Source organism: Macaca nemestrina, chromosome 10, assembly GCF_043159975.1.
Source record: "Macaca nemestrina isolate mMacNem1 chromosome 10, mMacNem.hap1, whole genome shotgun sequence".
Lineage (NCBI taxonomy): Eukaryota > Metazoa > Chordata > Mammalia > Primates > Cercopithecidae > Macaca > Macaca nemestrina.
The window spans coordinates 9,090,160-9,110,209 of record NC_092134.1 but is presented as its reverse complement, the minus strand read 5'-3'; the positions used below and the strand labels follow the sequence as shown (position 1 = coordinate 9,110,209).

The following is a 20,050-nucleotide window of genomic DNA, read 5'->3' as shown; positions in this document are numbered from 1 at the left end:
AAGGCTTTCCTGGGACGTCATTTCACTCACAGTGACCCCAGATCGTTCTCTCATAGGCACATCCGGGCTAGTCAGCTCTTACCGATTAGGTACCACTTAGAGGGTGTGAGGCTATGAGTTACCTGTCGTGAGTCATGCTGAGACGGGGCTGTGGGCTCACGTGTTCACACACGGGTGGGATGGGACGTCTGTCTGTGGGGGCAGGAAGTTACTCTGTATTCGTGTATTTAAAATACATGTTTTGATGTTGAATTTTTTTTCTTCCTCTCAGTTGAATTCTGATAGAAATTGGATGTTATCTCTCATATTCTCTAGGGTTGTCATGCACCTGCTTAAACAGGTTAATTCGATTTGGATGTACTTTCTTTTCTTTTTTCTTTTTCTTTTTTCGTACAGATGGGGTTTCTCTGCGTTGCCCAGTCTGGTCTCAAACTTCTGGGCTCGAGGGATCCTCCCGCCTCTGCCTCCCAAAGTGCTGGGATTACAGGCATGAGCCACTGTGCCCAATCTGGGTATACTTTAAACCTTGGTACCCCAGTCCGTGGAAGCCTGGGTTTTATTTCAGTGCATTTTTTCCTTTTTGTCCACCACTCTGCACCACAGCATCGCTATTTTGCTCATGTCTGCCACCTTGCTGCTGTAGAGTGACATTGGTGGGCAGTGAATCCTTGTGCCTCTAACCTGCTGTCTGAGACCCACGCTAAGCTTGTCCCATCACAGCAGGACAGCGGGAGAGACCGTTGTCGGGGGCTGCAGGTGGTAAGGGCCTCTCACTGTCCCCCACAGTCACGCTGAAGGGCCTGGAGGACCAGCTGCTGAGCGTGCTGGTGGCTTACGAGAGGCGGGAGTTGGAGGAGCAGCGGGAGCACCTCATCCAGGAGACCAGCGAGAACAAGAACCTACTCAAGGACCTGGAAGATTCCCTCCTTCGGGAGCTGGCCACGTCCACCGGGAACATGCTGGACAATGTGGACCTGGTGCACACCCTGGAGGAGACCAAATCCAAGGCAACAGAGGTAGCAGCCACAGCGGAAAAGGCCCTGAGCCAGGCGGGGCCTGCATGCACCTTTGGAGCATCCAGTTCTCTGTCTGCTCAATGAGAAAACTGGGCTCTGTGATCTCAGGGATAAAAAGCCACCTCTATTGGGATGTGCTGTGGGGAGGGGAGCCCTAAAGGTGTTCCCAGGGACCCTTAGGCATCAGGTCAGTCTCTTTAAATTGAGAGTGATGGAAAACCCAGCCCTGCCTGGCTTAAGTCAAAAGGGAAGTTATCAGCTGAGAAAGCAGCAAAGTGCAGAGATGGCCTCAGGTGGGGCTGGATCCAGGACTTCAAAAATACCAGGAGGACTTGGTTTCTCTCCATTTCTGGGCTGAGCCTTCTACCGGCTTGGCGTCATTCTCTGCCAGCTCCCTACATGGTCATAAGACTGGTCTGGCCTCATGTCTCTCAGCTCTAAACCCAAAGGGATAAGTGAGAATCTTCCTGTTCCTACCATGAAGGTCCTGGAAGTCACTTAAGTCACATTTCTACCCTAAACCAGTCCCAGGAGCTTGGGGATGCTAGGCTCGGGTTGGCTGGGCCTGGGTCACATCTCCTGGAGTCTGGGTGGAACCCCATATGGGATGAAAAGGGAGAGGGCAGTACCTGGAGACTTACAAGCAGTGTTACTAGAGGAAGGGGCCTTGGGTGCAGGGGCATCAGCCACAAATATTCACCCCTTCCTACAACAGGGTGGGTGCCCTCGGTCCCCTGCAGTCCCTGGATGCTTTCAAAGCCCTGGAGCATTGCATGTACCTCTCTGCTGTCCCCCTGCCCCTCCTGCCCTCTGCCCACTTCTCAGTCTCCCTGTTTCCAGGGTCACTTGTGCTTTTCTTCAGGTCTCAGAGAAACTCAAGCTGGCGGAGAAGACAGCCTTGGACATCGACAGGCTGCGGGATGGCTACCGGCCAGCAGCCAGGAGGGGGGCCATCCTGTTCTTCGTGCTGTCTGAGATGGCCCTGGTGAACTCCATGTACCAGTACTCCCTGATTGCCTTCTTAGAGGTCTTCGGGCTGTCATTGAAGAAGTCGCTGCCCGATTCCATTCTCATGAAACGCCTGAGGAACATCATGGACACACTGACCTTCAACATCTATAACTACGGCTGCACGGGTGAGCTGTCCCCACGGAGGAGGACACATTCGTGTAGCTTGGTGTGCCAGATGTGGCTTTAACGAAACGTGGTCTGTGAAAACAGAAACTTACCAAATGGCATTTTTTTCTTTCTTTCTTTCTTTTTTTTTTGTTTGAGATAGGGTCTTGCTCCATCACCCCGGCAGGAGTGCAGTGGTGCAATCACAGCTCACTGCAACCTCCACCTCCCAGGCTCAGGTGATCCTCCTACCTCAGCCTGCAGAGTAGCTGGGACTACAAGGCACGCCACCACGCCCAGCTAAGTTTTTGTGTATTTTGTACAGATGGGGTTTCACTATGTTGCCCAGGCTGGTCTCAAACTCCTGAGCTCAAACGATCCACCCACCTTGGCCTCCCGAAGTGCTGGGATGACGAGGTATGAGCCATCATGCCCAGCTCCGAATGGCATTCTTAAGTGTGGCGATTCATGTTACAAGAAGAATGTTTAAAGCATTGAATTTTAAGATAGCAGCTTTATTGAGATACAATTTACATACCATAAATTCGCCCTTTAAAAATGTACAGTTTGGTGATTCACAGCATATTCATAGAGTTGTGCAGCCATCACTACTCTCTCGCTCTGGAACGTGTCCACCAGCCCTGAAATGAAATCCCACACCCATTAGCAGTCACCCCCGGCCCCCTGCTCCTAGTCCCTGGCAGTCACCACTCTGCCTTCCGTCTGTAAGGATTTACTTGTGCTGAACACTTCGTGTCAATGGCATCATAGGGTGTGTGACTTCATGACTGGCGTCTTGCATTCCACATCGTGACCTCACGGTTGATCCGTGTTGCTGCGTGTGTCAGCGCTTCGTTCCTGTCTGTGGCTGAGTCACATTCCATGTATGGACAGACCACACTGTGTTTACTCACCCGTCACCTGATGGGCATTTGGGTTGTTTCGCTTTTTTGCTATTAAGGCAATGCTCCTGTGAACACTTGTGTGCAGGTTTTTGTGTGAATGTGTGTTTTTAATTCTCTTGGAGGTGCATCTAGGAAGGGAACTGCTGGATCATAGGTAATTCAATGTCTAACTTTTGAGGAACTGTCAAACTGTTTCCAAAGTGACTACAGTCTATTTCAACCCCTAAATCATTGATTTTTTAAAAACGCTTTTTGTTATGGAAAACATATACAAAAGAGAATAGTGCCATGATCGTCTGCGCACCTCTCACCTGGCAATGATCAGCTCTGGATTTGTTTATATAATCCAGACAGTTCCCCGTCAACCCAGATTATGCTGAAAATTTGCTTCCTATTCAGATCACTTATCTGTAAGTATGTTAGTTTGTATCTCTAAAACAGAGGTCAGCAAACTTTTTCTGGAAAGGGTCGGATTTTAGGCTTTGAAGGCTAAGTGATTTCTGCCACAACTACTCATTTCTGCAGTTGTAGCACAAAGCAGCCATTGGACAATATGGAAGTGAATGGCCATGGCTGTGTTCCAATAAAATTTTATTAGCAAAAACAGGCAGTAGACTGGATTTGGCCCCTGGCTTGTGGTTTGCCCATCCCTGCTATAAAATAGAAGGATTCTATTTAAAAATGTAGACATAAGGCCATTATCATACCCCCAAATTAATAATTCCTGAACATCATCACATACCTAGTTTTCAAATGTTCCCATTGTCTTATATGTCATATTTGACATTAGCTTAAATCAGGACCTCATTAAGGGTCTATACGTTATAATTGGTTGTGTCACTTAATTTCTCTCTTTTCCCCGTTGCATTTATTTTTATTTTTATTTATTTATTTTTATTTTTTATTTTTTTTTGAGATGGAGTCTCGCTCTGTCGCCCAGGCTGGAGTGCAGTGGCCGGATCTCAGCTCACTGCAAGCTCCGCCTCCCGGGTTTACGCCATTCTCCTGCCTCAGCCTCCGGAGTAGCTGGCACTACAGGCGCCCGCCACAGCGTCCGGCTAGTTTTTTGTATTTTTTAGTAGAGACGGGGTTTCACCGTGTTAGCCAGGATGGTCTCGATCTCCTGACCTCGTGATCTGCCCGTCTCGGCCTCCCAAAGTGCTGGGATTACAGGCTTGAGCCACCGTGCCCGGCTATTTTTATTTATTTATTTTTAGAGACAGGGTCTGGCTCTGATGCCCAGGCTGGAGTGCAGTGACACAATCACAGCCTACTGCAACCTCCACCTCCCAGGCTCAAGTGATCCTCCCACTTCAGCCTCCTCAGTAGCTGGGACTACAGGTGCATGCCACCATGCCCAGATAATTTTTAAAAAATTTTTTTGTAGAGATGGTGGTCTCGCCATGTTGCCCAGGCTGGTCTTGAACTCCTGGGCTTAAGGGATCCTCCTGCCTCAGCCTCCCAAAGTGCTGGGACTAGAAGCATAAGCCACCGTGTCTGTCCCACCCCTTGCATTTATCTGTGGAAGAAACTTGCCTGATTGCTGGGTTGTTTCCCGTCGTCTGAATTTTGCGGCTCGCCTCTCTGTGTTGTGTCATTGGAGGAACTCTCAAATGCCAATACATGTAGTTCTTTTCTCACGAGACCTTAAGACTCCCCAGTGAAGAGTCTTCAGCCTTTTCCTAGAGTATGTAACCCTGGCTGCCAGTCTCCGTGGAAGCATGTGAGAAAAGACGGCTGTCAATTTCAGCATTCATCATGGAAACTCGCGCTGAAAACCGTCTTTTCAGTATGGTTTCCCCTCAACGATGCCTGGCGTTCCCCCGTCGAGAGACCCTGCTTTATCTTTTCCAAAGTTCACTTGGGTGGGGCAGGCAGTTGCCTGGCAGCATGGAGTGAGAGGGGATCTGGGATCTGACTGCTTGTCAAACAAGCTGTCCACCCATCTTCCTGTTTTTAGCCCATATTCACCCACACTTCCAAAGGATCTGGAACTGCCAGTTCCTGAGCTTTTGATGCATTCTGTGGTTTGCATCTCAGCTTTATCTCCTCCTCATGTAAGAGTCAACTTTCTCAGCTCTGCTAAATCAATTATCACTTGTCCATCTGTCTGTAGCTTGCAGGGCTTTTTTTCTTTTTATTCTTTCTTTCTTTTTTTTTTTTTTAAGACAGAATGTCATTCTGTTGTCCAGGCTGGAGTGCAGGGGTGCGATCTTAGCTCACGGCACCCGCACCTGGAGTCGCTTGCAAAATTTTATTGCTATTGTCTTTTCTCCAATTTTCTGGGAGCTTATACCTTTTTAAAAAACTCACCATTAGGCCAGGCACAGTGGCTCACGCCTGTAATCCCAGCACTTTGGGTCACCAAGGTGGGCAGATCACAAGGTCAAGAGATGGAGACGATCCTGGCCAACATGGTGAAACCCTGTCTCTACTAAAAATACAAAAATTAGCTGGGTGTGGTGGCACGTGCCTGTAGTCCTAGCTACTCGAGAGGCTGAGGCAGGAGAATGGCTTGAACCCAGGAGGCGGAGGTTGCAGTGAGCCAAGATCGTGCCACTGCACACACACAAAAAAAACAAAAAACAAAAGCAAACAAAAAGACTCACCATTTCGGTTGGTTTTTGGAAAGGAGTTGGGAGAAACTCAGAATGGCCATTTTTAAGCAGGGGCCTGTAGAGCAACCTTTAGAAAGCAGAGGTGGACAGGATGCACACTTGCATCCCTTTCCAGTCCTCTTTTGCTGAGACACTGCACTGACAGTGATATTTTCCATGCACCAGTGCTTGTTGTATTAAGTTTGTCATGCCTGCCTTAACAAAATACCACCGACTGGGTGGCTTAAGCAACAGAAATTTATTTTCTCATAGTTTTGGAGGTCAGAAGTCCAAAATCAAGGTTTTGGTAGATTTCGTTTCTCCTTAGGACGCTCCCCTTGGCTTGCAGGAGGCCGTCTTCCTGCTGTGTCTGCACAAAGTCTTTCTTCTCTGCATATGAATCCCTGGTGTCTGTGCGTGTCCAAATTTCCTCCTCTTGTAAGGACACCAGTGAGGTTGGACTGGGCCCACCCTAATGGCCTCATTTGAACTTAATCATCTCTTTAAAGGCCCAACCCCTTAAGAGATGGTCTCCAAATACCATCATATTCTGAGGTACTGGAAGCTGGGGCTTCAACATATGAAGTTTGGAGAAATATAATTTAGCCCTTAACAGTTGGGCAGAAAAGAGATTGTTTCTATAGGACTCACTTAAGTAGCCAACCCTCCTAACACATATGAAGTAGAATTCAAATTACAAATTTTGACTTACACAATTTTATTTTCCAGGAACACATGTCTTCTGTTAAAAAGCAAAAAAGAAGAAAGCTGGTATTTTGCATCCATCAATAAAGAGTCTGTTGATGGAGTATGTCCTCTGCAGTAGAGGTTGGCAAACCCCTAGCCAGCATCCAAATCTGGCCCACTGCCTGCTTTTGTAAATAAAGTTTTATTGGAACAGGACCATATCCATTAGTATACATATTGTCTATGGTTGCTTTTGCACTACAGTGGTGGAGTTGAGTGGTTATGACCATCTAGCTTCCAAAGCCAAAAATATTTACTATGTGGCCCTTTGCAGAAGGTTTGCCAACACCTCTCCTAGACTCTAATGGACACGAATGCCATGGAGTCAGGCAAACAACCTGCCTTCGGTTGAGAGGGTGGCTCTGAGCCCTCTGTACTGCCCCTCGCTGGCTTTTCCTTTTCCCAGGACGGTGTGATTTTACCTCCTGTAGACACAGCCATTTCCGTTACATACAGGAGCATGTCACTACAGACTGGGGCATGACCTAGGAACTGAGCTTATCTTTTGTGCACTTAGATAGTCATGGACATGGGGTGCAGAGAGGGCTAAATGCAGCCATACACTTTGAGTGTTTCATTTCTCTTACATTTAAGCACAGCATGCGTACGAAACTCAGGTTTTTAAAGAAATCAATGCTTGTCTGATGTTTCCCTCCAGGGCTGTTTGAGAGGCACAAGCTACTCTTTTCTTTTAATATGACCATCAAGATAGAACAAGCAGAAGGGAGAGTCCCTCAAGAAGAATTAGATTTCTTTCTAAAAGGTAATGAATTTGCCTAGCTTCATTCCTCCCATCTCCTTGCCCACACGATACGTGTATATAAGTTTGTCCATTAAAACAGACAATCACAAAAATTCGCCTTAAAACTTGGCTCCCAACAGCACTGCATTTTTCACTATTCCAGTTGATCATTCCAGCCTCCGAAAAGGCTCTGGTTGAACTCGGAGCAGCCAGCCTCTGTCTCGGGGCCACCCTGAGGCTGGAAGCTGGATGCTACACTGAGCGCCTAGTTGGTGTCACTGGCGGTGACGAGGGCAAGCCCGGGCCACTTCCTCTTTCCAGTCTCCTTCTTGAGAAGTGGACTTTTCCCCAAAAGTGAGAGAAGTCAAAGCAGAGTTGCCTGCTTTGTGTTGGCAGCACAACGGCTGTTTGCTTCTCTTCCGTTGTGATTAGGAAACATTTCCCTGGAGAAAAGCAGAAGAAAAAAGCCCTGCACTTGGTTGTCTGACCAAGGATGGGAAGATATCATTCTTTTATCAGAAATGTTTTCAGACAGCTTTGGGCGACTTCCTGATGATGTTGAGAATAACCAGACTGTCTGGCAGGAGGTGAGCCCATGCTCCCTTTCTCCTCCTCTCCTTCCCCACATGTCAATAATCTCTAAACCTCAACTGTGGCCCAACCCCTTAAGAGAAGACACTCCTTTGAGTAACCCATTAGTGTGTAATTGATGCCCTCTAACCCCCTGATTGGAATTCTCCTTTGGCTAATTCAGCTAGTTGTATGGGAGATCCAATCATCTACCTGTCCGTCCGTCCGTCCGTCCGTCCGTCCATCCATCCATCCATCCATCCATCCATCCATCCATCCATCCCTGTATCCATCCACCCACCTACCCACCCACCTACCCATCCATCCATTTACCCACCTACCCATTCATCTACCCATCCGCCCGCCCACCCACCTACTCATCCATCCATCCATCCATTCATTCATCCCTGTATCCATCCACCTACCTACCCACACACCCATCCATCCATCTATTTACCCACCTACCCATTCATCTACCCATCCACCCACCCACCCACCTACTCATCCATCCATTCATCCATCCATTCATCCCTGTATCCATCCACCCACCTACCCACCCACCCATCCATCCATCCATTTACCCACCTACCCATTCATCTACCCATCTGCCCGCCCACCCACCTACTCATCCATCCATCCATCCATTCATCCCTGTATCCATCCACCCTCCTACCCACCCAGCCACCCATCCATCCATTTACCCACCTACCCATTCATCTACCCATTCGCCCACCCACCCACCCACCTACTCATCCATCCATCCACCCATGCATGCACCCACCTATCCATCTACCTACCAACCCATCCATCCCAGAAATAGTTGTTGGGCATCTACCATGTACCATGTCCCTTGATGGGCACTTAGTGAATAAGACTCAGTTTCTCCTTTCTGAATGTCATAGTCTTTGGGGGTAGAGAATGACAGATCTGACCAGGTGGCCTTCAGTTACTACACCTATAGATTCTCATCCCTTTCCAGTGGCTTTTGCCACCTTCACACACAAATGGGGACCTATGTCATTTCTGAGTTGATGCCACAATGAATATTCTTTGCTTTTCCCAGTGGTATGACCTGGATTCACTGGAGCAGTTTCCATTCCCCTTGGGTTACGATAACAACATCACCCCTTTCCAGAAATTGCTTATTTTGCGCTGTTTCCGTGTGGATCGGGTCTATCGGGCAGTGACTGACTATGTGACTGTAACAATGGGAGAGAAGTAAGTGTGTCGTTTTGTTGATTTGCCACTTTTCGTGGGGTGGGATCGCCAGCATCCTCCCACCTTGGGCTCAAAGAAAGCAGAGGCTGACCAGCTTTCGTGACAGCTGTCGCCACCCTGTCTGGACAATATTCCATAGCCAATATTCTAGAATTCTTCAATATTCTAGAACAGCGCTAGTCACAAGAAATTCAATGTGAGCCACATATGCAGTTTCAAAAGTTCTAGTAGCTCCATTAGAAAAGAAATGGGCGCAATTAATTGTAATATATTTTATTTAAATGAATATATTAAAATTATCATTTAAATGTATAATCAGTATGAACATGATTGAGACATCTTACATGCTTTTTTCGGTATTAAGTCTTCAAAATCCTGTGTGAATTCACACTTACAGCACATCTCAATTGGGGCCAGCCACATTTTAAGTGCTGAGTCGCTGCGTGTGCCTCATGGCCGTCACACTGGACAATGTTGCTCTAGCATGGGGTACAAAGCCAGGCAGAGAGCGTGGGACTGCAGCTCAGATGTGCCCTTGCAGCCAGTAGGCCATGACAGTGAGTGATGAGGCTGGGTGGAGTCCTGGTCCCTGGGCAGCTGCCCTTAGCTCCTGCTGACTGATACCATGTGCCACTGGGAACCCACAGTGGCTGGATCCTCTGACTCTGAAAGAAGCTAGGACTTCAAATTTTTACCTGAAATATCCCAGTATCTTTGTGTTGGCAATGAATTTTAAAACGCACGTCTGGGTCAGGTGCAGTGGCTCATACCTGTAATCCCAGCACTTCAGGAGGCTGATGTGGGAGGATCGCTTGAGGCCAGGAGTTTGAGACCAGCCTGGGCAATATAGCGAGATACTGCCTCTAAAAAATAAAAAATAATAAAAAAAATGAGCCAGCTGTGGTGGCGCACACCTGTAGTCAAGCTACTAAGGAAGCTGAGGTGGGAGGATGGCTTGAGCCTGAGAGTTTGAGGCTGCAGTGAGCTATGATAGTACCACTGTACTCCAGCCTGGGCAACAGAGTGAAATTATATCTCTCAATTAAAAAAGAAAAAGAAAAAGAAAAAACCCACACACAAAACTCAAAATTCAAGATGTGGACCATTCAGGACACACCTGTGGAGCCTCAGGGTTTTGTGCCATGGGCACGCCCACCTGGAGGGCAAGCTGAGGTGCCCAGCTCGGCACAAACCAACTGAATCGAGCGTGCAGGGGGTACAGGAGTTCCCCATCAGGGTGGGAGATGTGCATAGAAACTAGAATCTAAAACAGGGAAGACTGCAAAGAGCTATCCCAGGGGAGGGGTCAGAAGGTTCTGGACACTGGAGGAGGCAGCACTGATCAGACAGACCAGCCGCTGGTCTGGAGCTGTCCTCCCGGGACAGTTTTCTGACTGTGTTTCTTTCACCAGGTATGTACAGCCCCCAATGATCAGCTTTGAAGCTATTTTTGAGCAGAGCACTCCAAATTCGCCCATTGTGTTTATCCTGAGTCCTGGCTCTGACCCTGCCAGTGATCTTATGAAATTAGCAGAGCGAAGTGGTTTTGGAGGAAATCGCCTCAAATTCCTTGCAATGGGTCAAGGTCAAGAAAAGGTAATTTGTGGCTGAAAGGAACAAGCTCTACATTTAGGGGAGGTCCCTGGTGTCTGCTAAGGAGGAGCTAACCTGGATTTAAGCTGAGAGTGTCACGCCACAAGTAAGTTGGATGCATTTCCGAGCAAAGCAGCAGTAATGAAACACTGCGTAGATGACAATAATAGTTATGATTTCACAACCTTGTGTTGTGATCGTGGTGCTGTGCTTTTCTTTTTTTCCTTTTTCTTTTCTTTTTACTCTGTGACCCAGGCTGGAGTGCAGTGTTACGAACATAGCTCGCTGCAGCCTCGACCTCCTGACTTTTAAGTGATCGTCCTGCCTCAGCCTCCCCAGTAGCAGCTGGGACTACAGGCACGCATCACCATGCCTGGCTAATGTTTTTTGTATTTTCTGTAGAGAAAAATACAAACACGTCACCATGTTGCCCTGGGTGGTCTTGAACTCCTGGACTCAAGCGATCCTCCCACTTCAGCCTCCCAAAGTGGGATCACAGGCATGAGCCACAGTGCCCAGGCTGTGCCGTCTTCAAAGCCCTTTCACACACAGTCCTTACCTTCCTTAGTCCCTGAACAGCCTCATTGCAGATCAGAATTATGATGGCCCCAATTGCATGGCCAAGGGAGTGGGTTGAGAGAGGCTGAGCCCAGGACCATTCAGGACAGAACTGTGGTGCAAATCCTCCTGTCCTTCTGAGCCGGAGAGCTTTCTTTGCTGAGGTCTTGCCTCTCTGCATCACAGTGCTCCCTGCTAGAACTTGCTACGCAAGTTCAGTACAATGTGGGACAAAGCTTGCAGGAAAAGCCTGTACGTCAGCAAGTGTGATGGTCGCAGGCATGCATGTTGGGGTCAGAGGGAGCTGACTGCCAGTCCTGGCTTTGCTATGAACTGCAAGGCTTTGGGTAAGCCCCTCTGCTGCTGAAAGCCCCTGGGTGAGATGAGGATGGCCATACCCATGCTGGATGGCCCGGGAGGCAAGCCCTGGGCACCAGCAAGGCGGGCCAGCTCTCTCAACCCCAACACTGAAAGAAGCTATTGTAACATCAGCGCTCATGTGTTTTAAGCCATTTCAGAAACCAAGGCTTGATTTGGGTGTTTAGCTTGTTTGTGCTTGAATTACATTTGGGAGGGGACATGGTGATTGTTTTCCAGGCCTAGGGCCCTGAAGATCTTACAGTGGCCAGGACAATCCCTACTTCCTGGTGGGCTTTAGCTGGTCTGTTGCAGCCCTGCTCAGGAGTCCTCCGGACAGGAGCGACTGTGTGGGAGAAGCTGGGGTTTCTAGGGCCGGGGGCTGATGAGTGCAAAATGCTAACCCATCTTCCAGGCTGTGTGTGACCGGCTCAGTGCACCCACGGGGCCCATGGGGTTTCTAAAAGATGGTTTATTTGAAGGCTCCTCCTGTAGCTCCTGGATCCTTGGCTTGCTTTTGGCTGCTGCTGGAGCTGGCCATCACCTTTCTGTGGGGTGGAGTGGGTCTCTGGAGAGCACGGGGTTGGGTTTGGATGCCAACTCCCCCCTCTCCTCCTCCCTCTCCCCTGGCGCAGGTGGCCCTGCAGCTGCTGGAGACTGCGGTGGCTCGCGGGCAGTGGCTGATGCTGCAGAACTGCCACCTCCTGGTCAAGTGGCTGAAAGATCTGGAGAAGTCCTTGGAGAGGATCACCAAGCCCCACCCAGACTTCCGCCTGTGGCTCACCACGGACCCCACCAAGGGCTTCCCCATTGGGATTCTGCAGAAGTCCCTAAAGGTCTGGCTTCAGGATGGACACCAACATGCCCAGCACCCAGCTTCCCAGACCACCACCATATTGCTGTGGGGCCAGGGTGTGCATGTGTCTGTGTAGAAATAAACCTCAGGCTGCAGTTGAAACCTCGCGGTTGAAACCCTTCTCATCCCATTTCTCTCTCTCTTTAGAGGGGGCTGCTGTCCTAGGTGGTGTTTGTGACTCCCAGGCCTATCTCTACCAATTCTGCATGTGTCCCTAACAGTATCTAGGCTGCTTTTCATAAACTTCATGCCCCCACCGCCACCCCCACCACCACCCCATAGCCTGCAGTTCTCTAGTGCTGACTGCAGAAGTTTCAGGTGGTTTACATGCCCCATTTAATTTATTCTCCAGCAAATTCTTTTGGAAAGGTTTTGTCATTCCCCGTCTGGGGAGGTGGAGGGAAGACTTGACTTTCATTCTACAGTAAAGGATCTCATGGTTCAGAGGAAGGTCAAAGACCCTTGATCCTTGACCCTGAGAGCTAAAACATCTAGTCCTTTAACTTCTTAGCCTGGGCCCTGGACAAGAGACTTTAGCTATCGGAGGTCTCAGACAGATGGCTCTGCAGAGAGGAAGGAAAGCGCAGTGCCTGCACTGTGCACGCTCTTCCAAGCTTGTGGGCCTGCGGTCTCCATCACTGTGCGTTTTCTTCTCTTCTGAAGGTTGTCACTGAGCCGCCCAATGGGCTGAAACTCAACATGAGGGCAACTTACTTCAAGATCTCTCACGAAATGCTGGACCAGTGCCCGCACCCTGCCTTCAAGCCGCTGGTCTACGTGCTAGCATTCTTTCATGCTGTGGTGCAGGAGAGAAGGAAGTTTGGGAAGATTGGCTGGAACGTGTACTATGACTTCAATGAGTCTGACTTCCAGGTGACAGTGGCTGCTTCTCCTTGGAAATCGCTTCCTTAGGTGGCTGCTTCCTCCCCGACTTTCCTCTGAGTTCAACCACAGCAGGGTTGCGCCGTTCCCAGCAGCCTTTTCAGAAAAGTGTCAGAATGTGAACAGCTTGGTGGGTTTCATTGTAACTGAGTGTGTTCTCTTCTTTTAAGGTCTGCATGGAAATTCTGAACACGTACTTAACGAAAGCCTTCCAGCAACGGGACCCGAGGATCCCGTGGGGCAGCCTCAAGTACCTAATTGGAGAGGTAGGGGTGACCGGGGATCCTTCTGCAGGTGCCTCTAGGGCTACAGAGCTGTGACCTTGTGCCCCTATTTTCCTCTGAGCCCTCAGAGCCAGCCTCTTCTGCCCCTGCTCCCCTTGGGTCTCTGTGACATTCTCTCTGCTCTCACCCAGTTGTTATTTGTCCTAAGTGAGCTCTATTCACACAGAGGTTCCCTGAGCTGGATCCATGGCTGGGGATCCAGGCTAGGCATCCTCTAGCCCCTTGCTTCCACTGTCGCTGGGTACAGAGCTCACAGGAAGCTTCCCCGGTGGTCTGCACACGGCTCAAGCAGTGACATCAATTCCAAAGACAGAAGCAGCTGCTGGCTTCTTTGGCTGTTTGTTTGATGTGTTTGGGGGACTTTACTTGCTGCACAGGGGCTACCAACACTTCCCGAGGGCTTCTTATTGCTTTGGGCCCTATCCCTTGGGAAGCCAGCAAAGCCCCAGATCAATTGTGTGAACAGTGGCCCAAAAGGCTATGCAAGTCAACAGGTTCGAGCCTTGCAGCAGCCAGGCTGTAGGCGTCTCTTGACCCTGGGCGCGCCTCTGGCCCCGGGCCCCCAGGGTGCACACAGTAGGTTCTGAGCTCCTGGCTGGCTCTCAGGCCCTCTAATTTCAGGTCATGTATGGAGGACGGGCCATCGACAGCTTTGATCGCCGCATCCTGACCATCTACATGGATGAGTACCTGGGGGACTTCATTTTTGATACTTTCCAGCCATTCCACTTCTTCCGGAACAAGGAAGTGGACTACAAAATCCCTGTTGGTGATGAAAAGGAGAAATTTGTTGGTGAGATTTCTCAGACATGAAAAGATTTTCAAGGCTTTTGCTAAGGGAGACCATACATTTCAACTGGCTCCTCTCCTGGTAGGGCTCCTTGGCTGGTCAGGTGTGGTCTGTTAAGCCTGTTAGGTGGCTTGGCAGACAATTCCTGGCTGCAGAGCTGATAGAGTTCAGATTTCCCATCCTGCAATGATGGTAAATAAATCAGGGTCCACCTGGAAGGGCAGAGTGGCCACAGTGAAGCTCACTGAGACTTTTTCAGAAAAGATGAATATACGGCTGGACTGGGTGCGGTAGTGTAGAATTTTTACATTAAAAACATCATTGGCTAGTTATGGTGACTCGCACCTGTAATCCCTTCTTTGGAAGGCCAAGAAGGGCAGATCGCTTGAGCCGAGAAGTTCAAGACCAGCCTGGGCCACCAAGCAAGATCCCATCTCTACAAAAAAATAAAAAATCAAAACAAAAACAAAAACAAAAAATTAAACAAACAAAAAACAAAAAAATTAGTCGAGTGTGGTAGTGAACACCTGTAGTACCAGCTACTTGGGAGGCTGAGATGGGAGAAATGCTTGAGCCCAGGAGGTCGAGGCTGTAGTGATCAATGCACGTCAGTGCACTCCAGCCTGGGTGACTGAGTAAGACCCTGTCTCCAAAAAAAAAAAAAAAAAAAAAGTCACCCTCTAAACAGTAGAAATTAGTCTTGCATGTCTGGGGACTTTGAGGCTGTGGGCCCTGAGAAAGCACAGGTGGCTGGACAGTGCCACCTCCGTTGTTCTCTTGATTGCAGAAGCCATTGAGGCCCTCCCGCTTGCCAACACGCCAGAAGTGTTTGGTCTCCACTCCAATGCTGAGATTGGCTATTACACACAGGCGGCTCGAGACATGTGGGCTCACCTGCTGGAGCTGCAGCCTCAGACAGGTAAAGTCTTACTCCGGAGGACTTCATGAGTTTGAGTGGGGTTTTACGATTGCTTCTTGTAGCTCTCCCACATTGCTGATGCCTTTCCCAGAACCGGAAGGCTCAGGAGGCTCCAGTTCTACACATGGATGCCTTGCTTTCTCTGAAATGTGTCCTGGTTTTAGGGGAATCCAGCAGTGGCATCAGCCGCGATGATTATATTGGCCAAGTGGCCAAAGACATAGAAAACAAGATGCCCAAAGTCTTTGACTTGGACCAAGTGAGGAAGCGCCTTGGAACAGGAATCTCCCCCACTTCGGTGGTGCTCCTGCAGGAGCTGGAACGCTTCAACAAGCTTGTGGTCCGGATGACCAAGTCTCTGGCTGAACTTCAAAGGGTGAGCCTGTCTCTCATGTGTAGATTACTGCCTAGACATGTGGCACCTGGGGTTCTGATCGAGTCTTGCCGATTGCTCTTGATTCTAAATAGGCCTTAGCTGGAGAAGTTGGAATGAGCAATGAGTTAGACGATGTGGCCAGGTCTCTTTTTATCGGGCAGATCCCTAATATCTGGAGAAGGCTTGCTCCTGACACCTTAAAGTCCCTTGGAAACTGGATGGTCTACTTCCTGCGGCGGTTCAGCCAGTACATGTTGTGGGTAAGAGGCACGTTACTACCTCCTCTCTGTCTGCCGATTCAAGTGTCAACCTAGACTCCCTCAAACCACCTCCCAAGCCCCTCTTTCCATGTCCCAGCAGTAACCTCTGTTAGAGTTTACTGGGTGCTCTGGAAATGGTCTGAGATTCTTACAAGCATATCTGTATCTTCCGTTTTTCCTTTTCTTTTTTCTTTTGAAGACTCTGAAGCATACTATGCATACCCGATTATTTTATCTAAGCGTATATCTTGGCACTTGTTCCATATTAGTACACAGAAAGCAAGCTCATTCTTTTTTAGAGTATGCCATTGTACAAATGTTCCATATCCTTTCTCTTCCTTCTGTATCCTGAAAATATGGTAACTGTCTACATTTAGGTGGTTACCATATATATATATATTTTGCTAATACGAATAACATTCTGGCGCACATGTCTATGAATATGCATAGGGGTGTATTCCACGGATAAATTCTGACAGTGGAAGAGTTGGATCAAAGAGCGTGTGCATTTTAAATTTTGATAGCTCTTGTTGGCTGGTTCTTAGAAAGGCTGAAACCACAGTGTACGAGAGTGCTTCTTTCCTCACCCCTCTGCAACACTGTGTTCTTAACATTTTGGATCCCTGTCTCCCTGATAGGTGAAAATAAGATCTCATTGTTTTGCTTTGCATTTCTTTAATTATGGTGAGCCTGAGTGTATTTCGCATGCTTTACAGATATTTCGTGTTGGCTTTTTCTGTGAATTGTCCTTTTGTATCTGGATTTCATTTTTAGTAAGGTCTCCATCGTTTCACTGATGGTTAAGAGCTCTTTGCAAATCAAAGAAATTAGCCCTTGGTCTGTATTTCTCCCAGCTTGTCATAAGTCTTGACTTTGCTTACATTATTTTTTCCGCAGAAAAGCTTTACATTTTTACGTAGTCAAACCTATAAGGCTTTTCTTTGTTATCCTGGGCTTTGTATTTCCTACTCCATGATATGAAAGCATTCACTGGGGATGTGGCCCAGTACTTTTGTGGTTTTATTTTTATATCTAAATCTTTGATCTACCTGGACTGTGGCAGTCCAGATTGTTTTTCTCAAATGGGTGGCCAGTTGTGCCAACGCCATCTTTTGCCACTCAGGTGAAATACGTCTTTTATCATAAACTAACTTCCAGGCCAGCTTTGACCTGGCATTGGATGGCAGCCCCAGGCTCCCAGCACTTGCCCTGTCTTCTCTCCAGGTCACCGAGGGTGAGCCCAGCGTGATGTGGCTCTCGGGGCTGCACATCCCTGAGTCCTACCTCACGGCGCTGGTGCAGGCCACCTGCCGGAAGAACGGCTGGCCGCTGGACCGCTCCACCTTGTTCACACAAGTGACCAAGTTCCAGGACGCAGATGAAGTGAATGAGCGGGCGGGACAAGGTACCGTCAGCTCATCAGGGATCCACAGCCTCTCACTTAGGATTTCTCTCCCTGAGCCACCTCCAAGTCAAAGGGATAGGCATAGCGTGGGCCTCGATGGGCCAGGCCATGTTTGAAAGGCAGCCTGCCAAAAATATTTCCTGTCTGTGCACTGCCCATGTCGTAACACCTCTGAGGGTGGATACAGAAGTTTCTCTTCCACTTTCTCCGTTGAGACCTGGGGTCTATGGCAGGGGAGACCTGAACCATGTTTACTCTGCTAGCTCATGGGAAGTGGGCTCCTAGGGCAGAATTAGCTCTTGCAAAAACCATCAGGTGGCTTTCCTGTAACCCCTGACGGGGCCAGGGGCATGGGAGCCACAGAGCAGTATGGACTAACTTGGTTGGAACTCTTTGATTATGCCATAACTTCAGGTCCTTTAGACAATGGTTACTGACTCTGTAAACGAGAACTGGAAACTGCTGTTTCCCCGGGGCCATGTTGTCTTAAGAGTTCATTTAACTGCAAGGAACAAAAGCTCTTTTGAGATGGCTTAAGGAGTGGGGACTTACAGGAAAGACGTAGGGACTCTGCAGCTCTCAGTGGCGGGGAGCTGGCGGTGTCTGGGCTGCCACTCTCTCTGGGGCCACAGGCGTGTGCTCCTGTCTTCTCCCCTTTGGATGTCTGCTGGGTCCTCCTCCCCGGGGACCACTTTCTCTGTGAGGCTTCTACTTCCTGCTCCCCAGCCACTTCGGCTCCCAGGGTAGCCGGGGTTGCCATGGTGCCCATTCTGACTCTGGGGCCATGCATCTTCCTAGCCTGGGGGCCCAGGGTGGTCTAAGTCCGTCGACCTTGATGCCTCATTCCTGGGGGAGAGGCCACTGCCCCGCACCCACTTCTCTGGGCCCTGGGGGAGGGCCACGGGGTGTCCTGTCTGAGCCGCTCCTCCACAGAGGGAAGGTGGGCAGGACAGAAGCGCTGGAGAAGGGCCTGGGCTGTCCCCAGGGCGCTGGGGAGGAGGCCAACCAGTGGCTTGTGTGTGTCGCTGTGTGCGCCTGATGGCAGGCTGTGGATGCTCCGGTTGTATCCAGTCTCTTCCTTGTGTCTCTAGGGTGCTTTGTCTCAGGACTGTACCTGGAGGGTGCTGACTGGGATATAGAAAAAGGATGTCTGATCAAGAGCAAACCCAAGGTGCTGGTTGTGGACCTGCCAATCCTGAAGATCATCCCCATTGAAGCCCATCGCCTCAAGCTGCAGGTGAAGGTCCCAGCCCCCCCTCTCTGACACTAGAGCCCTTCCTCTTCTGACTGTAGTTATGGCTGAGGTGGTTTCCAATAGTCCTGCTTTTTAAAACGGGTGCCTAAGCTTTACGGGCTGGGGAGAGTCTTGGAGCCGTGATAAAAGCTCTGGATAGCCGCTTCCCGGGAAAGGCGCGGCTGCACATGTGTGGACGCCGATCCTTCCAGAGGTGTCAGGCTCAAGTTGTGATCCTGTGGTCAAGACTAACCAAGGGGAGACTCCCTCCCTTGCAAAATGCTGCAGACGTTGCCTGAGCCATAAAGTGGTTCCCTCTGGTGTGGACAGCAGATGCCTTGCTCTGCCTGGGCCAGGACCCACTTTTAACCAGTGTCAGTGTGAAGCCAGGTCCCCGTGAAGCTGGCAGAGGGCGGCCCTGCACAGCCCCAGCCTCGTGTGTTCTCAGGTGCAGTCTTGCACGGGGGCCCCTGTCAAGACTTACACTGCCCCTTTGCCTTTATCCCTCTGCACGCTCTCTCCATGGGGGCGCCTCACCTGCCTCTCCCTTGCAGAATACCTTCCGGACCCCCGTCTACACCACCTCCATGAGAAGGAACGCCATGGGAGTCGGCTTGGTGTTTGAAGCTGATCTCTTTACCACGAGGCACATTTCTCACTGGGTGCTGCAAGGAGTATGCCTCACCCTGAATTCTGATTAACCTTTGGGTGAAGAAAACTGCTTAGTGAATTCGGAGCCTCGGGCTGGTTGGGAAGAGTGATCAGGTCTGCTGTCATTTCTTGGGGCCTCTCAAGAGGCAGGAGGGGGACTGACACTGATTTTTCATTTGAAATCAGCCATTTACATCTCTTTCCATACAAATTAACCTGAATGGTTTTATTTTTAATACTACTTTTTTAAAGGAATTTATATAATCAAAAAGTAAATATTGGAGAGTATTTTAAGGTGTGTGGAGTTTTCTTTTCCTTCTCAGAGAAAACACTTGATTAAGCAAAAGTGCCTGAAATACATAGCATTGGCACAAGTGAGAATCCTAATGTCATTTCCAAAAGTGTGTTTTCGACGATCCAGGTCTGTTTCAGCAGATGCTCCTTTTTGGCAAGAAGGACTGATGATGTCGGGCACACAGCAGAAGTGGCCAGAGTCACCTGGAGCCACTGCTCCCCCTTCCAGAACTCTCTGGCCCTAGCTGCTTTGGCTCTGACCTGCTACAGTGACTGTGAGGTTGTTGAGCTTAGTGTTTAGTTCCTGCATGAGCTTCCACCCCCAGCCTGCCTGGGTCTGTGTGGGGTCAGGTGAGGACATGGAACCTCCAGGACCAGTGGTCACTGGGCACCCCTTCCCTCTGTGCACGACAAGGCTGGCCTGGAGCCCTGGCTGGCCACCTGGAGACGAGGGGTGGCTTCACTCCACGAGGGAGGGGAGGGGCTCGCAAGGGCAGCACAGTGGGCAGACGCCATCAGAGGCAAAAGCAGCTTCCCACAGCAGCTCAGGAGCGCAGCACATTCTAAGGACTAGCTCTGGGCAGGGAGGAAGCAGGAGTGGCTTCTGGGACCTGGGATTGCTCTCCCTCCTGCAGTCTCCTAGCCCTCCTTCAGGTGTTTAATAAAAGACACAAAACAGA

At 49.5% G+C, this 20,050-nt stretch overlaps 1 protein-coding gene across 7 annotated transcripts in view; it reads left to right on the top strand.

Annotated features, from left to right (window-relative positions):
- Positions 1–19,364, top strand: part of LOC105495444 (dynein axonemal heavy chain 10) — a 177,910-nt gene extending 158,546 nt beyond the window's left edge. For 5 of the 7 annotated variants that reach the window (XM_071070840.1, XM_071070841.1, XM_071070842.1 and 2 more), the window contains 16 exons: positions 787–1,016; positions 1,879–2,152; positions 7,040–7,144; positions 7,556–7,710; positions 8,757–8,911; positions 10,324–10,507; positions 12,055–12,255; positions 12,939–13,148; positions 13,328–13,423; positions 14,063–14,234; positions 15,019–15,150; positions 15,315–15,526; positions 15,619–15,786; positions 17,011–17,191; positions 18,283–18,428; positions 18,980–19,263. In XM_071070840.1, the coding sequence (XP_070926941.1) occupies positions 787–1,016; positions 1,879–2,152; positions 7,040–7,144; positions 7,556–7,710; positions 8,757–8,911; positions 10,324–10,507; positions 12,055–12,255; positions 12,939–13,148; positions 13,328–13,423; positions 14,063–14,234; positions 15,019–15,150; positions 15,315–15,526; positions 15,619–15,786; positions 17,011–17,191; positions 18,283–18,428; positions 18,980–19,126 (2,768 nt within the window). In that variant the 3' untranslated portion in view covers positions 19,127–19,263. Of the gene's footprint in view, positions 1–786; positions 1,017–1,878; positions 2,153–6,363; positions 6,570–7,039; positions 7,145–7,555; positions 7,711–8,756; positions 8,912–10,323; positions 10,508–12,054; positions 12,256–12,938; positions 13,149–13,327; positions 13,424–14,062; positions 14,235–15,018; positions 15,151–15,314; positions 15,527–15,618; positions 15,787–17,010; positions 17,192–18,282; positions 18,429–18,979 lie in introns of those variants that run through there. The other 2 variants (XM_071070839.1, XM_071070845.1) reach the window with 2 other exon arrangements.
- Positions 19,365–20,050: the final 686 nt, after the last annotated feature.